Source organism: Ctenocephalides felis, unplaced genomic scaffold (assembly GCF_003426905.1).
Source record: "Ctenocephalides felis isolate EL2017-DRISC unplaced genomic scaffold, ASM342690v1 CF-g0.4_SCAFFOLD_01886, whole genome shotgun sequence".
In the NCBI taxonomy this organism is placed as follows: Eukaryota; Metazoa; Arthropoda; class Insecta; order Siphonaptera; family Pulicidae; genus Ctenocephalides; species Ctenocephalides felis.
Window position 1 is genome coordinate 137,117,754 of NW_020538040.1, and position 22,310 is coordinate 137,140,063.

The 22,310-nt window shown below is 29.5% G+C and overlaps 1 protein-coding gene across 1 annotated transcript; it reads right to left on the reverse strand.

The window, feature by feature from the left end:
- Positions 1 to 18,547: 18,547 nt before the first annotated feature.
- LOC113375975 (NADPH oxidase 5-like) lies at positions 18,548 to 20,682 on the reverse strand. Its single transcript, XM_026615913.1, has 4 exons — positions 20,654 to 20,682; positions 20,347 to 20,554; positions 18,981 to 19,184; positions 18,548 to 18,745 (listed from the first exon to the last, which is right to left on the reverse strand). The coding sequence occupies exons 1-4, from the start codon at positions 20,680 to 20,682 to the stop codon at positions 18,548 to 18,550; spliced, it is 639 nt and encodes a 212-aa protein (XP_026471698.1).
- Between the last annotated feature and the right edge of the window lie 1,628 nt (positions 20,683 to 22,310).

Consider the following 22,310-nt stretch of genomic DNA (forward strand, 5'->3'; position numbering starts at 1 on the left):
TTTATCAACGTTTTTGCAAAAATTGTTGCTCTGACTTCAAACTTTGTAAGAAACCGATTGAGGACTCGCATTAGCGAGACTATCGGTCGAGCCGTTTCTTTATAATCAGCAGATTAGTGAAAAAGAATGTTTAAGCCAAAAACATTTCGAAAACTGTTAGAAAGATATAAGTTAGGAATAGTGCTGATTGGAGCAAAATGTACCGGGTAATTTCTTCGTAATTATTTTCTGAATTGTTTTGAACAATTTTATTGAAGTGGTATACAGTAGGGAATTTTATGATCTAACGAATAGCATAAATATTATAGGTCTACGAAAAGTGCTTTTAGGGATTAAAAATCTTTAAATTTTGGAATAATTGGCTGTGCTCTTAGGACAGGCACCGTGTATACTTCGTTTTGTGTTTCGTACTGATCACTGTTGAATACACTTAAATAAATTTTATCTTTAGAACGAAGAAGAATAAACAGTAATAAATAAATTTAATATAATTCATACAATTAAAAATATTATAAGTTTAATATGTTATCGTCACAATTTTGGAGGTTGCTAATATCTATTCTTATCTATAAAGTCTATTCTTTATATGTCACAAAGTTCACGCAAAATACTACTAACACCTATTTTGACTTTATAATAAGCAAAAAGTTAAAATAAGAGAGAATTTGCATGATACTTTACCTGCTCACAATTTGAGAAAAACTAATATACAAAATAGTTACGGATATACCAATTTTAAGTCAATAAGATAAATTATCTTAATAAGATCAAAATGTACTTTAAGTAGTGCAAGATTAAGCGTATTTCCTATTAGTAAGATGAGAGAGCAAGCTTATACAAAATAAGTGTATTAGTGTCAAATTTTTATTATAATGGACAATTGTTGGATACATTATTGTATATTAAATTTCTTTGACGTATAATATGCACATTGAATAAGAAAAATATTTTCTTAAAGATTTTGCAAGATAAAATAAAATTCGTTTCCCTATCTGTCTCTATGACACTATGCCGGTTGTTTACAATAATTTCTTTTTTTTAATTCAAATTAAATCATTTTACAATATATATTTTTTATGAACTTTTTCTTTTGATATTTCCTACGCTTGAAATACATTGACAAATAGAATATGCAAATAGACAAAAGTAAAAAAGGATAAATCGTTTAGGAAGTTGCAAAATATGTAATAAGATACGCAGAATACATAGTTTATATTACTTTGTAATTGAATTATTCCTAATAATTCTTTGCCTTAGAATAAAAATGACCAAAATTGGTGATCGTATTTTGCTATATATTAAAATGTTATTATAATTCTTAAGAACATTATATGCATAAATAATTTATTAAATATAAATACTAAATTTAAAATATAAAAATATATTAATAAATGGTAAATTATTAAACTACATCAAATCATAATGTCGTTAATTATATGAAGAAACATACGCATTAATAAATTATAATGATTTTTAATTGTTCACATTAAGAAACAGATGTTTATGCAGAACTTGCAAGCCTGAGCTCTTAAGTATGGTGTAGGCAAATCATTTTTGAAAATATAAGAATTGTCTATTTGTAAGTCAGATATATTCGATAATTTCAGAAGAACTTAAGAATTTTCGATAAGTTAAAATTTTAGAACCCTATACAAGATTAAGAGAAACCATGATGATAGACAACAATAATACGATTTTTTCATAAAAAGGGTTTGATTATTCTTAAGAGTAATAATAAATCCAGTCTACTCAATTAGCATTAACAATAATACAGCTTTGCTTGACTGTTTGTAGTACATAATCATGAATACAAAAACTGCATAGGTTATGTATTGTAACACATGATTTTATATGACTCATTATTTTCCAAATAAATCTATAAAAATAAGGGTTTGTTTGACCCTCGTGGATCCATTGGTCTAAAAATGATAAGGTTATGCTTTGAAAGACAGGTGATTATGTTCCTGATCTTTATTCGTAGAAATGACGATTAATTTTAACGAGATAATTACGTGATCCTTTTATGTACTTAAAATTATTAAGAGTCCTGGTTGATTAGATCAAAACTAATATTTTGATTATGTGATCCATGCTTTACTGCAAAAATTGTAGTCGCTGATTTTACGAGCATCCTTGTAAATATTTATACTGTTACCATTTGTTTATAAATACTTCCGATTTATTTTATAGATCATTATATTTTACTATTTACGCTCATGCACGATCGTTTATTTTACAACGTTTACTGTTGAAATAATTAATTCAGAATTCCGCACATCACTTTAGATTTCTTCGCCAGAAACACGCTTTCATTACGATACTTATTCTCAAATTGCGAAATACAACCGTCGTTACATACAAATGTCTATATCAAACACACGTCGCTTTTATTCAAATTCGTACAAAGCCATATGCAATCGCCTAGTTATATATCCTTACAAAAGTATGTTTCATATTTATTATTAACTTTCTATCGGAATTGACAGGTTGGCAAAGCATTCATAGTCGCACGTTACAATTTCAATTGATGTTACTTACATTATCGCCTGGTTATTATGTTGGTAATAATCCACTTAAAAAGCCACGCTGATTTGAAAAACACCAAATCCTGTTTTTATATTCAACGTAATCCATCTACCAACTTTCTTCGTCTTTGAATCAAAAACCACTAGAACATGACAACATTACAATATCACAACGATTCCTTTTATGCACTGAAAGACAACAAATCGATACAGATTGCCGAAAATTGGGAATTGAATTTTTTAAAAGAAAAACTATCGTGAATTTGCTCCAGCAACCTGAACTATCGTTAGCTAAATAGGTACTGACTGCAAGACCGTATAATGTCTTATCATGAGCACTTGAGCAGCGCCGATCGTACCTGTGAAAGCTTGCTTTGGTGGGATTGTCGGGTCACAAGAAACCGCCAGGGTTATACGCGGCCATATGCGGGTTAGACGCGAAGCCAACGACCGGCGACAAAGAACTAAAAAACACTCCAAAATTTGCACTTTAGTTACACACACATTGACTGATATTTCAATCTTCACGTTCCAAAGTCTTCTGATCACTGTAGCAAAATTATTGAAAAAGTTTGTATTTTTCCATTACTGTAGTTTGCACCTAGCTTTCATCAACTTGAATGATAGTCCAGTCATTTAAGCTTAAATTAGGTAAGAATCTCGGAATTCGAGATACCCAGCTGTAAGTCTGTAAATACTTGTATATTGACACCTAAAAGTTGTCTCGAAACCTACATATGGTAGGGTGTACACAACATATGTAGGTTTTGAGACAATTTTTAGATGTCAATGTACAAGTATTTACAGACTTACAGCTGGGTATCTCGAATTCCGAGATGAACTTACTATAACGACTGGACTATGAGTAAATAATTTTTCTGATAAATTAATTGTACACTTTATTGATTTATATTTGATTAAATAGTATAGGGTAGACTGGGTACGGTTGTGCCATTGGTTTATCATCAATAATTATGTTAATTTACCAGTTAGTTAAGAGAGAAGTAAATTAAATGTTGATTTGTACATTTGTCTACGTGAAAATACTGAAATACTATATATAAATCCCTGGATTAGCCATAAAATTAAAATGGCGAGTGTCACAACCGTCTTCACTCCCGGAACGGTTGTGATAGGCATAAAAATAGGTTAAAAGGCAATTGGTATAAACAACCAAATGGTTTATAACGACTTTTATTGTCACAAATATGCAACCCAACACAACATAATCATCACAAAGTTGATGAATATGATATAACAATATATAACAAAACGTAATATTTTAAACCAACTTGAGAAAAAATAAACTGAACTATGCGATTACTTTCCTTCTTGTAATTAATATGTCACCTTCACGACCAGTGTTATTGAAACAGTCTTCTTTAAAATCAGACAGAATGTCAAATAATAATTATTAGTTAACTAAGCAGTGAAAATATTATAGTAACTATGTGTGAATATACTAAGATTTCATCAGAATCATCATTACAATAGTGACGAATGTAATAGTGATATCAGCTGCGAATTTTAGGTAAAACTAGAAACCGCATATGTTCCTTGGTGTTTGATAAAGGCGGGTTTTACGCCACCCCTATTTCCAGAATATGAACTTTCACAAACAGGATAGAATCAATCATCAAATGATGATTATGGTCGTGAAATCTTTATTGTCTTGTGTAGCTTTATCCTTATTCCTTCTCTTTTGTTTTTGTTTCAGTTAAGTTAGTTCGAAAAGGACAAAAAATATATGTCCAAACCTAAACTCTAATGTAGGGTAGGGCGGGGCTAGTTGAGCATAGGGGCAAGTTAAGCAATCGAAATATCTCGAAAACTATTCACCTTCCGTTTAGGCTTTATATGGCGGAAAGATAGAGGTTTGGGAGAAATAAACATCCCGCGATCGCTAGTGGCCGCTGGACAAATGGGTGAGGCTCACGGGCGTTTTGTTTATTTTGAGACCAAAAAGTAAAAAAGTAATTCATCACGAGTTTTCGTCTGGTTTAGTCAAATGTTATTTATTTTTAATCGGGTAAATGTTATTCTTCCATATAATTATAGTACTTTTAATGTGCACAGAGATTCTGGGTATAATTCTCACGGTTTTTTTATAAACTCACATTTATTTTGAAATTCCGAGTTGGGGTTAGTTGAGCATAGTTGCTAAACTTGTTCTGTCACTAAGACAATTTCCATTAACTTCCAGAAATTAATTATTATTTTTAAGATTTAAGCTAAGTCTATGAGTAATAATATAAAGAAATAATGATTTTAAACAAAAATACTGAATATAATGGCAAAATAATTCCTAAGATACGATATTGTTTTGTAGAATCTACTTTTAGCTAATTATTCAGAGAAAATTACTATAAGTTTTGTTTTCTCTGTCAATAAAGACTATAAATATAAAACTGGTTATTAAAAACTTATTTTATTTCATCACTAATCGACATTGAACTTATGATTTCATCATACTTCCTTAGTGCTCAACTTGCCCCACCTAACAGCTGTAGCTTTTACATTTTACTTATTACCAAAAAATAGTATTAACACTTTTGTTAAGCGATAAACAATAAATCCATTAAGCCGTATAGCAATTTATTGAGACTTTTCATTGAGGAGCTACTTCCGTTTAAGTAAAAATTTGCTCAACTAGCCCCGCCCTACCCTACTAACTGATTTTCAGATTATAAACTTTAAATTATGAACAACAGATTCACAGGATTATCTAACTAATGGGAAGGAATAGCTAGTAATATAATAATACAATCTAACCTTTGCTCGATCGGGCTCTTTTCCCCATGGCACAATACACACCAATATACACTGAGTAGGTCCAAGGGCTTGCGCTCGGACCCGACAGACCTCCTCGGAGGATGTTATATTTCTTAATGGGCCTTTTTAACCTTCGACTCGGACCTTATATTGCAGAAATCCTAGTAGAGTCGGATGAGGGATGCATTTAGCACGGATGCACTGTTGTGCAACCCTTTGGCGGCAATGCCTATTGTAGTTACAGCATATTATAAAGTGATCATGAGATTTTGGAACGTACTGATTCAGATCAATTCTTTTTCTTGTTTGAGGATGCGAAGTACAGGTTTCTGAAAACATCTGAGAGTATTCTCTATATATCTTATCTATAAAACTGACACAGAAGATCAACCAATATGGTTCAAAAAATATTCTATTGTACTGAAAGCGTTAAAAGACCGTTGGCGGAATAATTAATATTTTTCAAAAATCCAGATTTATGATTTGCCTAATCTAAAAGCAAAAACCTATCTAAAAATGAATGACATTATAACTGTGTGCCTTCTAAAGAATAAAATTTTCTTTTACAAACTTTATTATTTAATATTAAAATTATTACACTAAATTACACACGCCACTTGACTACATAATTCTACATAGGTAAAAATAAATAATATTTATTAAAATAAAACTTTTATTATAAAATCTTCAGTTGAAGATCAGTACGACGTGCATCAAGCTATTTTTTTCTATTTACTCATCACTTTTATTCACTTTTATTTTTTAATTCCTGTAAAAAAAAACATTATGTATATAACATATTACATTACTTTATAACTTAGTTAGCGCATGATAGAGTCGGCGCCAGCGACCTTGCTGTATGCACAATGATAATTATTCAGACATAGAAAACTATATAGTTTTATTATGTGAAAGTATAACTCATAATTATGGACAGATCCGGATATAAAGAATAGACGGCATAATGTTTATATACTTTGATATAAGATAAAAGTTATCTGTAGAATGCAGAGTTGACGATTTCTTTATTTATTTAATATGATGACATATTAATTACAACTTTGATAAATCTGTGGGGTTCTACCAAAAATCTTTTCAAATTTAAAATATACCAGTTTTTCAAAAACTTTTGTATGAAATTAAATTGGAATAGACTAGCGTTAGGATGTCAAAGAGGAATGAAATTCTTAGTTCAAAAATATCAATTTCTATTTGGAGACTTTGAAAACTAACATTTTTCAGAAAAAATATTTTTATCTTTCATACCCAATATTCAATAACTGGCACTATGTGAATGTTATTACCCATTGTTCATAAAAACTTATGGAATAGATCATCAATTTGTTTTACTATACAAGACCTTCACACCATTAAATTAAATTAAATTAGACAATATTTTAATAAAATACAATCTATTTGTTTTTTATGTATCATTCAGGAAAACATTGGTAAAATATAAAAAATATTATAAGAGCGTTACTCCTCTTTGAGACAGTAACAGTCTCATTTTTTTTTTAATTTTTAAAATACAAGTTTACGATTCAGAAGTAGTCAAGACTTTAATTGATAACATCTGAAACCTAAGTTTATGTTTTTGCCAAAAAATCCGATTTGCTTGTTTTATGTTTTCTCGACGATTTCAGTAGTTTTAAATCGTTTGAAACCTAATTTGGAATAAGTATGTGTGTGTACATGTGAGCAGATTTTTCAATCTTTCCTCGACGATTTCAAAAATTTAAAAGCTATTCAATACCTCTATAAGGTAGAACCTTGATTAGCTTTTCGAGACGATCGGCCGAGCACTTTCGATGGAATTAGCAGGAAAGAGCAATTTTTTTTGTTTATTAACTGTTCTTCGTAATTAAATGTTTTAAAAAAAAATCTTACAAGGAAACCCTCAGGTTTACTTGTCTGGGATGTTAATGAAACTTCACACGGTGATAGAGTTGATAGTAAAACCAAACCTTGTAAAATATTATAGGCATATGAAAAGTAGTTTAATTATAAAAATTAATTAAAGTTGCAAAAACGATTTCCGAAATATGATAAAATACAATTTATAATGACATATAGCAGAATTTAATATATGAGAAATTGTTATTATCCAAAATAAATATGTATAATATATGTATTTATAGGTGTGTTTCAAATAATTCAATTTTTGCTCGCAAATTATATGAAATAAATAAATAAATATAAATATTTTTGCAACATTTAACTATTCAAATATAAAAATCTGTTGAAAAAAATAAAAAATATATTATAAGTTGAGATTAGAACTCGGTTACTTTTAACTCTCTTATCTATGAATCCGAATGCAAAACGCAGGAGCGAGCGATAATTGCAACTTTAATTAATTTTTATAATTAAACCACTTTTAGGCCTATAATATTTTAAGAGGTTTGGTTTTACTATCAACTTTATCACCGTGCAAAGTTTCATCAAAATCCCAGACGAGTAAACCTGAGGGTTCCCTTGTTAGAGTTTTTATCGAAATTTAACATGGAGATAAAACTTGTGGTAGAAAGCTAAACATATATCCTAAAATATTATAGTCCTACAGAAAGTGGTTGAATTATAAAACTCATTACAGTTTAAAATGAAGATCCCAGGTTTTAGGAAATACCCTATGCACTGTAAATAATATAATTGCAGACAATAGTCTTTTTGAAAGTTGTGTAAATAAAAATCACATTTTAGTGAATGCAAAAAGTTTATTTTTAAAATAAACAGTTGAACATTTTATCGAATTAGCTAAGTCTCAATTTTCTTTGATTAAGACGATTATTTAAACGTATCGGAAAGTTTTATGCCATTTGCCTTAATGCAAAATGTCACTCACACCTAGTTTTGGATCCAAATTTCAGAAGAACAGACGGACAACAATAGAGTTGATCATATACAAGAACCCTCAAACTTTTAAACCTTGAGTATAAATTTTTGTTTTTCCTAGTTGACTAAAAATAACTTTAATGAGACTTATTATCCTGTTTATAAGTATGTTTTACGTAAAATTCCTTTCGCCGTCATTGGAGAAACTGCACTCCATGTAAAAACGTGCAATTAATATTTCTAAACAACGGCGTTTCCGCAATGCGTGTGCATTACCATTATAATTCCGAGTCCGACATAACTGTGCTGTTTTCTTTTTAAGGTTCCGTACCCGAATGGAAATTTATCATTGTAATTATCTTGTCCGTTCTTCGGAACTCTCATCTGTTTGTCAGATTGATTTTGTCGTATTCAAAATTTGACAATATATTTTTTCCTTAAAAATAGAATATAAATGATTTATGATTTAGAGTGATTTTACACAATATAATACGTTGAAAAGGTAAAAAACCTTTTTATTGTTATTAGTGTTATTTGAATCCGTTCTATTAGCTGTTTGATGTTTTGACTTAAGGGTAAGGTGACCATACGTCCTGGTTTGGCCGGGACAGTCCCGGATTTTCACCTTGTGTCCCGGGTTTTTCTAAAAGAAATATTTGTTCCGGATTTAGATTTTTTATCCCGAATTGTCCCGGGTTTTTGAAAAGTATTGGTCTAGATTAAATGTGAGCTCTTACTTGATAATAAAATTAAAACTACCCATCAAATTTCTGGAAATGTTATGTACAACTAGCACGCTTTATGAAATAGGCGGGTTAAAATAGCCTCTTGCATTCATAGTTTTGAACTTTTATTTTCACTTTTACGAAAATTAACAAAAATTATGAAAATGAACTTTTTGACCGCCTGGAATAAATGCTAATTATTTCTGAATAATTATGAATAAAAATGAACAAAAGTTTATTGTTTGAAAGCTGCAGAAACATATAGATCCAAAAAATATAACATATAATCGAATAATAAAGTTCTTAGTCAGTAATTCTGATTAAAAAACAATTACTTATTTAAAAAATCACCCCCTCTGAAATTTACCGTCCCAGTTTTGACTTGAAAAAATATGATTACCTTACTTTATACGGAGGGAATCTGCTTTAGAGGCTTAAAAAAATTGCTATTTTTGGGAAATGTTTAGGAAAGCACATACATTTTTAATTGAAACAAAACTTTCAGTTATATATATTGTTACATATTTCAACATTTTGCTCAAAATTTTCCATTAAAATATATGCCATAATATGGCAGGTACAAGCATTTTGCCGGGGCGCCACGACCGTGCATGTGTCGTTTGGCGGGAAAGATGCAGGTCACAATTTCCATCCGAAACAAAAAAACAAAAACAAATTTATATTTCCAATAGTATAGATTCTAACTAAAACCTAAAAAATCCAGAAAAAAGTGAGAAATTCACCAATTTTTCGCAACTTATTAAGCAAAAAAGCAACTTTTTTGATAAAGAATTTCACTTAAGATTGTTTAAAAAGTGGGTTAATTATAATATTCTTAAGGTTTTTTAGGTTTAACTAGAAGAGAAGTTAATTTATTTATCTACTTTAAATTTTGATAGGACGTTCAGTTTTTTTTATCTTTCTCGCCAATTAGGTAAAATCGAAAAAATGAAAAACCGAGAAATCGGCCGTCGAGTTTTCGTTCCACTCGTATACATGCTCGACGCTTGCTTTTGTAACTCTGAAAATAATTTGAATTTGTTTCTGAAGTTTTAGAAATATATTTTTGAGGAAGACATTTTTGCAAAAAATCGATTTTTTAAGCCTCTATAGCAGGCTCCCCACTTAACCCACTACATCGGTTTTAAAGATGAAAACCGAAAGAGTTGTTCCATATCTATGTGCTGAGTTTTTTGTATATTAATTTCTGTATTACCAAAGATTTTTTACTGCCGGGTAATGATGCAGGAATGTCGGATAGGATTTACAACTATTAAATATGTAAGGACTATTTTTACTCGAAAACATAATACTACTATCTATATTTCCAAGTAGAAACCGATGTCACTCCTGCTTGACATCAGGCTGCTCGACGCGGTTATTAAACCTGGGAAATCTAGTAAATCTCATAGCTCTAACCACTTACCCACGGGCGAGTTCTATGCGAGAAGACGAGTAGTCTTTTTTGGGGATTCTCCGGAAAGGCTCAAAGTTTCTGGTACCACAGTAGAAGGATTATCATTAAAATTCTTTTAACTGACTTTCTTTAAATTTCTGTGGTATTGCGTCATATAACTCAATAATATACTATCAATATCAGATAAACTATAATAATAAAAAGCCCATCAAATATAGATAGGATAACTGTAAAAAGAGAAGCCCTATAAGCACAACAGCTAAAGGCACAAGTTCTGATTGCCATTCAATTGCTGAGAAAAAAATGTGAGTTTAAACAATTATTTATGCTTAGAATGATTTTTGTAAATGCAGAACTATTTGTCTCATAAGGTGTTTATTTAATCTTTCACAAAAACCCATCATTTAATTGTTCTCCTATGTGTGGCGATTATATTAAATACATATCTAATAGCTGTGTGTGTATCTAAGATGTATGATTTTAAATAAAAATGTGATATCATTTTGCTTGATACCGAGCTGGCCGAGGTTAAACATGAACCCGGGATTAACGATTGCTAGCCCACGTTTATTACCTTTACTCTATCGCTACAATTTCAAAATGCATAATAATTTTGTTTCATACAATCTCTTTTTATTCGACTGTTAATTTTGTTTATATAATTAGAAAAGGAGCCAACGTCTTCATAGTAAAATTATTTTATAAGTTACATTTATAATAGTTCCTAGTTTTATTTATTGGGTATATTTATTTGTCACAAAATTATTATAAAATTGGAACGTTTATTTTTGCACGTGCATTTTATAACCATATTATAACCATAACGTAGATATCTATTTTTGTAAATTATTTATACACATTAACAAACATATTTGAAAAAAATGAAATACTAAATTTTTAGGAGTTTATGAATACCGATATATTCATATAAATTTTTTCTGGTTTATATTTAATATTGATCTTTAACCATTATGTGGATTTTACAATGTCAATAAGGAAGACAATTTATGTGCAAAATTCTCATATCTTGTCAAATAACAGTGTAATCGGTGTCAACTCGTCTAAATTTTTTATCTTTGGCATTTTGCAAACGAAAGGAAAAAAATGAAACCGTCAACAAGATCAATCTGATTTATTTTATTTTTACTATAATGGTATTCTCATAAATTTAAATTTGTTAGTGTTGCAATAAGAAAGTTGATATTTACTAATGCGGTCAATTCTCAAACACACACGTTTAAGAATGTCATAAGCAATTTGGATATTAGTCCAAAAGGTGGCCATCAAGTTTTCTAATAAAATAATAAATCAAATGTTTATTTTTTATGAGATGTTGCAGGTTTGTGTTAAAAGAGTTCTGAGTCAATAACTTTGCCTATGCATCCATTCACGAATAAGAAAATGAATTTATATAATAATTTTTAATGCGTGGTAAAACAATTTTATAAAATATCAAACATTCAAACGACTTAGCTTGATTTTTCGTAGCCTTTCTTCACGACTTTTCCAATTTTTTGTAACTTCAAATTTTAACATTTTCATGAAACTTTCCAAGACTAAGAAAGACAAAAGATAAATCAATTTATCATACTTAGGACTTTTACGTGGGTATGAGCTCCCGCAAGGGTCTTGGTTTGGCAACCCATGGTTCTAAGTTTAATACCCATGGATCCAAGTTTGGTCAGTCTGAGATCAAGCAAAATCTTATATATGTTTACACGCTCTTAAAAAAACTAAAAAAATATGCTTCAGAAGTAATTTAGTCCGAAGTGGCGCAACCGATTAAGACCCTGAGCTAGCACAAAACTAGTCTCGGATTCAATTCCAACTTCGGTCAACTTTAATTTCAAGCTACATGATATCAACTTTCCACTTGTAGTTATAATTCCTTTAACATAATCTCAACTGAAAATTGCCTTTATTATTTAATTATAAACTCAAAAATACTATTAAGTTATAATATATATTAAGTTATAATATATCTCAGGTCTAGGATAGGACAACTACTGGACTGTCTTCTAAAAGCAAGCTATATAATAAGATGTTAAAAGAATTACTAATTGTCCTTAGTCTTTGCATAATGGAGAGATGCTGATTTAGATTAATAATAATATAGTAATAATGAATTTGAATATCTGTAAGATGTATTATGTAGGTATGTATGTTTTTAAGAGGTAGGATATATATGGGTATGTTTTCAAGAGAAAGAATCGTTGGTTCAAATTTTGGGAATGTGTATGAAAATGTATATAATATATATGAACCGGTTGTGCGTAATTTAAATAGCATTCGATATGTTTTGACTGCGTTGATAGGGTAGAATGAGAAACTTATTTGAGAAAAAATGGATACATATACAATATACTATTATGACACTAAATATTATTTATGCAACATTATACTTTGCTTTCATCTAAAAATACAAAGGTATTTACATATAAATATCATGAGTATTAGAACAATTTTAATCAAAATTGTCAAAACACATAAAAAGAATTCATAAAAAAACACAAATTATTTTTTATTACTTTTAAAAAGATAATGAAGAAAAAAATATTATTTTTTATTAGTGTATGTATTTTTTCGTATAAGTATGTAAGCTCATTGTTCGGCGGGGTAAGAAGCAACAGCCAAGGGAAAACTGTTCTAATGTCCTATTTTTAATTTTAAAGGAATTTTACGAAAAAATAGCTTCATTATTCAACCAACGCAAAATATTATGGGTACATTTTTTTACAAAGTTAGCACTGTATATAACCTTGATCTGTATTTCGTCAGAAATATTCATTAGCAGAGTGGGAATAACTAATAATATAATTTATCTTTTATTAACTTAATTTACGTTCTCATTTACTATTTTTTTTATTTTTTGCATCTTTGTCAGGGTAAAGATTGGTCCTCCTCTATACCCTACCCACGTGTAAGCCTAAGCCCAAGATGGTATATAAAAAAAACTTTGAATTCAACTATAAAATACATCTTATAAAGCAATTAAATAACGTATTCTTAAAAATAATATTAGAATGCCCCCACAGAAAGGCATTTTATATTTAGGGAAGCAATATAAAAATGGACATGACACGACCTCAACCCTTTCGCTTTGTTTTTTTTAAATGTAATGCTAAATATCGCTGTCAAATTAAAACTTAAGTATCGGAGCAAAAACATTTAAGAAATATTAAAGTTCAGCATGGCCTTGCTGAAAAGGCTGTGAAATACTCTGCAAGGACAATTTGGGACATTATAACAGTGTAACTTATTTTCGTAGTATTATCAAAAGTTTGTGTCTAAATAAATTTTTCAATAGGGTAGAGCGAGGTTTGAAGGCTTTCTAGTGCAAAGGTCGACCATAGATATCTGAAAAACCAGTAAAGTTAGGGGGCGTCCATTAATCACGTGAGCGATTTCTAAGGATTTTTAGACCCTGCTTTCCTCTGCGATATGTAAAGGTAACCCCCCCCCCTTTCTCGCATAGATTACGTGCATTTACCTTGAGAAAAAATTTTAAACTTTTTGATTTTTTTTAAAAAATATTGTATTTTTTTTAATTGATTTAAAAAATAAATGCACTAGATATCTTGCTAGATCCTCTCCTCCGCCGACTATCAACCCTCCTTTCTCCTTTAAGGCTCACGTGATTAGTTGAAAGTAAAGTAAAAAAGATGTATAACCCGGATTGGCCGGGACAGTCCCGATTTTCCGTCTTTGTCCCGGATTTAGGTGTTTTGTCCCGGATTATCCCGGATTATTAAAAATGTTTTGATTGCCAATATTTTTTAAAATATATTTTAACTAGAAAATTTGAACCGAAAAAATGTGCATATAAGTTTTTAGCTCACCAACGATCCCCTCCGTCCCGGATTTTATGCAAAACATATGGCCACCTTAATAAATGTCAAATACAATGTTATCTCTATAGAAAATACACCCATAAAATATATATTTTGCATCGGTTAAATAATGTAGTTATTATTTTGTAAAATCCTTTAAAATTAAAATAACACATTAGACGGGTTTGCCTTGACAGTCCTAATATAATCCGACTATGGGGTAAAAAGTACCGGGTTGAAAATTAAAAAAAATACACTTCTACAACGATGAGTCAGCTGGAACTTTAACCAAACATAGTCAGATAGTTGTTTGTTTGTTATTTTTGTGATATACATGGACCTTTGTGCCCCGCCATACCTTATATCAAATTTATTTTTGGCTTTATGATCGCTGGCGCTCTCTCTAATATCCTAGACATATCGAAAGAGATAGTGAATTGGAGTAAAAAGACTACAGAATTTATACGTATATACTTCATGTATTTATATGAAGTATAAACCGAACCATTTCAGATCAGATTTACTTGTTTTCCTTGAAGTACATTCTGCATTCCAGCTAAAAAATCAAGTTCATTCATTCCGCTGCTAAAAGAATTGAAGAATTGTCGTCTTCGATTATTCTTTTATTTTGTGTGCACGTTTGTTTTCGTGAATATCAAGTGGAAAAAATAGCAACGACGACTTGCACTCGGTGAAAGTGAAATTGGAATATATTTTCGGTTATTGACAAAACGTCATTATAAAGTAGGCAAAATCCGCTCTAGATGTAAACGCTAATTAGTGTTGTTTAACATACATGACATAGTCATTTATTTAGTGAGAATTTTATTTTGATATCAATTTAAAAGTGAATTGAGTTACTCTATCTATCTAGAATTTGTATAAAATCTCATACTTTATTTCCTAATAATATTAATCGAATAGTACATATTTTATTAATAATGCAAAATATAATTAATGCTAATATTTTTATGCATTAAAATCTGTCTATTTAGAAAGATATTTACTAATTGTTTTATTAGTTTATACTTAGTATAAACTCTATAAACTTTATAGAGTTGGCTATTAGAAGGCATCACAATAGTAGATCTAATTAGTTGTGATTATCTTTGAACCAAATTAGTATTTTTTACTTAATATTTTCGCAGCAATACCCGAAGATTTTTAAGAAGCTATTTTTAGTTTTTATCACATATTCAGATAGAATAGGTATAATTAGGGTAAAAATTAGAGTTAAAAGTTCTAAACTAAATGGACTACATGATAACACATAAGATGTATCTAATAAACAACTATCAAACTATGTTCAGTAAAATTCTAGTAAATTTGTAATTAAATAAATATGTTTTTATACTATTTTTCCTAAATTTGTCATCCGTTTTATTTTGCCCCCATGGGCGGGGTAAAAAAAGAACAGCCAGGCGCAGGCGAACCTTATGCCTTTTTTTAATTTCAAAGGGATTTTACAAATAATAGCTTCATTATTTAAATAATATGAAATATAAATTTTATATGAATATTTTTCACAAAGATTTTGTTGTATATAAACTTAACATTGTATTTCGAAAGAAATGTTCCATCAGCAGAAGTCGATTTATTATTAAATTAATTTAGCCTCATAAAACTGCTTTTTAACTTCCCGTAGGGCAAAAACAGTAAATTTATGTCAAAAATTTATAGTTTCTCAAATATCTAATTTTTTCAGAGTATTTTTTTTTTGAAAATGTTAATATTTTGAAAAAAAATTTTGTACGGGAAGTTCCAGCAATTTGTCTCATGGTACGACACCATGCGCCACACTAGTTTAATTTAATTCACCTTTTTACTATTTCTTATTATTTACACCTTTTCCATTGTAAAGGTTTATTTGGTTCTTTTTACCCCACCCACATGTAAACTTTTATAGAGGTTATATAAAGAAGATGTTAAATCTAACTTAAAAATATCAATACATGTTACAAAATAATTAACTAACGTATACCTAAAATTTGTATTCAAGTATCATGAATTAATCGAGAACTCAAAGCAAAAAAAAATACTAACAAAAAAATACTTTTGGTATGAATGAACTGATACATTGCTGTTTAACTCCTAATATTGACGTTGTAAAAATTAAGGTGATGGCTGGTTACACAACTTTTGCCTCTACTTCAAATAGTATCATTAAAAAAATCTATACTTCGCTTGTTTTTTTAAGATAATGATGGTGGATCTTTTTTCCCGCGTACCTTTAGAGCCCGACCTTACCCTATAATCGTTGTTGTCAGGTTACACGCAACCTGAACTCACTGATTTGGACTTGAACTTGGATCCTTGTGGTTGCAAAGCCACGACTTTACCACGATGGCCCGTACTCCCCGAATTTTTAAAATGAGCCAAGTTTTTGTACAGGTCTCGATCACTTTTGAATTTATACGATATTGAAAATTTTGCTTCAGGAAAAATAATCAAAAAGTAATGCATGATAAAATTTTAAAAATAAAATCCTCATTTGATTACTTTTAGATCAACTGACAATTTTTATCTACTCATACTATTTGAATAGTAGAAAATACTCTTATTTTCTAAATAGTAAAAGGTTCGTCTTATATACTAATATATATCATGTTTATTATTTTCCTATTTTTTATTGATATATACTGATATTGGTAATTACTTTATCTTATTTCATTTTATAAAGTTTTTGCTTTTGCCAGAAAGTTCGATTTGCTAATTTAAATTTTTCTCGACGTTTCAGGTCAATATATAAATCTTTTGATTCCAAAATAGGAAAAAGTATGTGTAAGTAAGTGTCTTCAAAAGTTTTAAAACTTTTCGACGTTCGATGAAACTTGATCGTTTTATCATTATCAAATTAGTGTAAAATTTTTTGTCTTTGAAAATTCAAATACTGTTCTAATGATAGCAGTTGGAAATCATGCTGATAAATTAACTTCCCATTGGGTAAGTTATAGTAATCGCCAAAAATCGAAAATGAAATTTTTTATATATCTTTACGTTTCAGAGGTTTCTGAACATTTTGGCATACCTTAAAAAAAAGGATGTATGTGTGTACGTGTGTATGTATATTTATGTGTGTGTGCGGATACAAATTTTCGTCGACGATTTTGGGAACACGGGTCAACCGATTTGAATAATTCAAAAAACATTCCATTCGTATTAATAAAATTTAATGCCATGCACCACTAGTTTTTGGTATCGATCGGCCGGCCGTTTCTTCGTAACTTATTGACGTATTTTTGACGGATTTGGAAAAATTGAACGAATATTCTAAAATATTATAGGCCTACTAAATGCAGTTTAATTACGAATAGTTATTAATTTTTTCATGCAGTTTAAGAATCGAGTGCTTATTAAGGCACTTTGTTATACACTTATATTAGTTACACATAAGCTAATTAATTACTAATTATTAAGTTAATATCATTAGTTACATAGACATACATACATCACATAGTTAACTCAACATATTAATATTAATTCGTGCAATTTTAAATTAACGAAAGAATTATTTGAGGTGGAAAACAAATACTAATACTAATAAAAAATGTATTATATAATAAAATATATTATAATAATTTATATTTGTTTAATATAAAATGAAAAAATTTAATTACAAATGTATCTTAATATGTGAATATTTATAAGCGATGATTAAAATATATATGACACTGCTTGAAAACTAAAGTTGAAAATTTTATTTCTAAAATGATTAGTTTTTTGTACTTGAAAGTTTTTGCCATAATGTTATGATATAGTAATGTTATTACTGGACTGCTGATCAGCTATATGAAGTATAAAAATTATTAACCAAATTTAGAATCATATTGCAAATTGAAAAATTAGAATCACTTCTCATGGCTGGTTCAATATATTATTTATTAGAAATTTTCAAATAGTTTGGTCAGGTTTAAAATATTATGAAAAAGATTATAAATTCAAAATTTTATTGATACGTTAGATGTACTTAAAATATTTTTGTCGCCACTTGATCTTCCATATTTGATTAGATACTTTACGATAATTTTACATTTGGAACGTAAGCTAATACATTGATTTATATAGAAATTTATTTATAATTAATGTTTTTACAAGTTAGCAGAATTAATTCAGAAAAACCTCGCATAAAATTAAAAACAGTATTTTGTTGCTTTTTTATGTCTTGCCATCCATTAATGAACTCGATTATCTTATTTAAACACTGAATAGAAGCAATGAGAAGCTATAACTTCTTGTTTTTGATATTTAAATATTATTGACAAAAAAAATATTTGATTGGTCTAAGTGGTATAAATATATGATCTGCCGTTTTAATGACTTTACTCAGATTTTTATGAACATGTACTAATTTAAACAAGAACCAGTTTATTTACCCTATTTTAGTATAAATACAATATAAGTGATCGCCATAAATTAATATAAACAAATAAAAATATTTATGAATTTTTAAAATATTTCTTTGCGGAAATTGAAACCATACTGGTCACATTTGACTCGCAGAGTTTTTGCTAATTGAGGTGGACCGCAGTAGAACATGGTGATTTTTCCTTTTTTCTGGTCTTGTAATTGTTTGAATACTTTGTCCCAATTTGGTCTTCCTGCAATTGTTCTTGTTTTAAGACCAGTGATCAAGTCGCGCTTTTCCTAAAAATAATAAATGATATTTTAAGTAAATATACGTTTAACGATAACTATAACGATACAGCAACGTTGAATGTCTCATTTTTATGAAAACTGTTTAATATTTCATTGATATAATCATTAAACAACCAAAACTTCTACATTAATAATAGTATATGTGCAAAAATATCATCTCAATAAGAATGATGAAAAAATTTAATTATACTTTATTTTAATTATTTATTAATATTATATTTACCTTTTCATGAAGTAAATCAAGAGCTAGCTGTAAACCAACTGCTTTCATATCAGTTTTCTGTAAAGCACTGGTGATGTACATGTGCATTTCAAGGAAACGTTCCATAGCTCCACCTAATTCAGCTTGCTCGATTTCAAGTTGTGATAATAAATTTACGAACCATTCGAAAGAACGCTGGTCTCGATTTATCCAGAAAAAGTCAACCTGAGAATGAAATATATTAAATCTCTACCAGAGGCGCAGCTACCGCCAAATTTTTCCTTATCAGGAATTTTCCTTTCCTTTACGGGCCCCTCCGAAATATGGGGGCCATCAACGTGCGTTAGAAAAAATTAAGAAAATTCTTTCAATTTTCCATAGATGCAGAAAATCTAGATTTATAGCTGATCACTTTAGATTCTAGAGTGGTCATCATCAGCTATGAGTCATTCAATAAATATGTTTGCTCAAAAATTTAAAATGTGCATATTGATTCGTACAATTGAATTGTATGTAATTTTTTTGTAAAAATTGACAGATAATTATGAGTGAATACATATTTTATCCGTAGGATTCCGAAACAAACTGTAGTTAAGACCGCAGTTTCCAACCTGTGGGGGGCGTTCTTTCAGGGGGGACTTCTCCAAATACTTTTTATTCCTTATTTTGGCAAATTAACCAAAGATTTTAAAATTATATAATATTTTATGCATATTTTCACATAATTTTGTATATTAATTTGTAATCTGATAACATCCGTTGAGTATTTTTGAAATAATTTTTTTGAAAAAATTAAGGGGAGCGCAACATTTTTTTTTGTTAGAGCGGGGGGAACCAATGAGTTAAGGCGTGCCGCTTATGTCTTCACGTATATCAAGAGGAGCCTTTACGAATTATTATCTATTAGTTGCTAATTAAAGTAAGGCATACTATTTGAACTATTCTAAAATTATGCATGCATGTTCCTTGAGATAATGCGATACCCTGCAAATAATAATAGTCAGGGAGTTTCAGAAAATTGATATTCCTTAGAATTAAACAAAATTTGTAATAAAATGACTGATCCACAATCATGACAGTATGGGGATTTTGCGAAATTTTTCAGCATTCCATTCCACAAGAAACCATGCAATATTCTACAGTATTGCAACTGTGTAGAATTTATGATATGCTGATAACCATGCAGGATTGTAAAGATGTTTGTCTAGTGTTTTGTCTACTATACATCTTATACATACAAAACATTGCAAGATTATAATTATGCAAGATCCGCTAAACGTTGCAATATTCATGCAAATGTGCATACCATTGCAGAATAATACAAAACCAAAAATTGTGTTGGATCTCCCTGTGCTAAATTACAGTACCTCATAACTTGTTAGTATACCTTTCTCAAATTCATGACTGTTGGCGGGATCTCACTGGCCCAAGAAAATTTGCATTTTGGACAAGAATGGCGAGCCTTCCATAACGATGCATGATGGACTGCAGGATGGAGGCAAATGGTGTCACACCGATACCAGTTGCTATCAGAACTGCATGCTGCGCCCGAAAGATGTGACTGGATGGTGCGCCATAAGGCCCATCCAGTAAATCTAAGAAAAATATTTTAATTACTTAAAAATGATATTGGTGTTTTAAACAATATACACACGCATAAATATAAATCTGTGTTACAACAAAGATGCATATACACATTGTCAACATCAAACAAATCATGCATTTTGAACCTCGGTTCCTTCACCCAATTGCAAATTTTGGAACTCGTTTTCATGTAAATCAATTGTGTCCTCGCAAGACATGGCATCTTCCATAATTGGCTGTAATATATAAGTTAAGGGTGTCATCATATATTTTTGTTTAATAATGTGTAATAACTCTATGAATTGATATGCTCATTTTGTTAGAGTTTGCAGATATTATTCGTGAATTTATTTTATATACATGGAACTGGAAGAAACAAACTGAGACGTATGAACTCAACTATTTACATAAGCGAGCTAAATAGTAGGAATGTACATTTCGAAGTTTTTGCCATTCAAATAACAACCGTCTTTAGTTACTAAAATTCTTCTATATTTCTTGTACTTCTCCATATTTAAGCCAAACAATTTTCTAATCAAACTTGCTACCCATAAAGTGAGTGAGTCTATGTGTTTGAGTTTATGGTTACTAAACTGCTCCTGTACAGGTACAGGTCTACAGTTTTCTTCATTATCATTCTCACTTATATAAACATGGACTTTCTCCAAAAACACATGCTTTCGAGCTGTTTACGAATTTCAAATTTTGGATCCAGGAGATGTGATTCTACTAACCAAAATCTGTATAGTCTCGATTTATAACATAAAATAATAATAATATCCTTTGAGCATGAATTGAAGGTTGAAGGGTATTAACCCAGCCATATTGGAATGTAAAAAGTAGAAATATATGATTTTTAGGCCATCATTCGGGCACAATACTCTGCTATGGAAAACGCTAAACGATTTGGTTGAATTTGGTTAAAAATGTAACAAAATGATAGTTCTTAAGGGCCAGAATATTATCACATTAAAATATTACCTCCAATGGTTTTCCAACTGGATAATTAACAGGTCTTGGCGATCTACAAGGAGAATTGATATCTGTTGTTTTTGTTGGTCTCCAATCGCCACGACGGAATTGCTATCTTCTCCTGCACGGTCAATGCGGACAGACACCACTTCAAATAAGGTATCAATTTTTATAAAGTCTAATTTATATTTCATTTCAGCAATTTTATTTAAAAATTTTGAACAAATAATGCCTAATAATATTAAGTAACAAATAAAATTTAAATTGTATATGTATATCTACAAGTGATAGTCATAAATTGTAGGTACATACCTCACTCAAATGTTGGATAGAAGCCACTAACTCTATATTATTTATTGATATTCAAAACGAAAGAAAACTCTAAATTACATTTAGAAGTTCCAAATGTATTCATAAAATTTTAGCTCATTTTTATTTTTGATACTTTAAATGTTTTAAACTTTCCAAACTTCGTGTTATGGATTACTCATTTCTTATATCCAATATGTAGCTATTAAACTTTTCTTTAAATAACCGGTACAGGTTTAATGACATTTATTTCAAAAGTTTTAATACTATATTTTCAAAAATCAAAATTTGATGAAAATATTCAAAGAAAATATCTATATTGTAAATTTTGAAAACGTCATATTCCGACATTTTCCATTTCTCTGATCTGATCTCGCAATATCCAGTTTTTACTTTAATTTTCATAATGAATGTGAAAATATCGATATTTCAAGTATGTTTGCATTTGAATATTGAAATGTTTTTTCTTCAGAAATATGGATGTTC

Bases quoted from the DNA above. Each gene is read 5' to 3' on its own strand.
- LOC113375975 (XM_026615913.1), bottom strand. From the start codon at position 20,682: ATGCATGATTTGTTTGATGTTGACAATGT. The intron at 19,185-20,346 runs GTATACTAACAA...TTTCATTCTCAG, and splicing joins CAGTCATGAATTTGAGAAAG to GTTGACTTTTTCTGGATAAA. The intron at 18,746-18,980 runs GTAAATATAATA...TATTATTTTTAG, and splicing joins TTGATTTACTTCATGAAAAG to GAAAAGCGCGACTTGATCAC.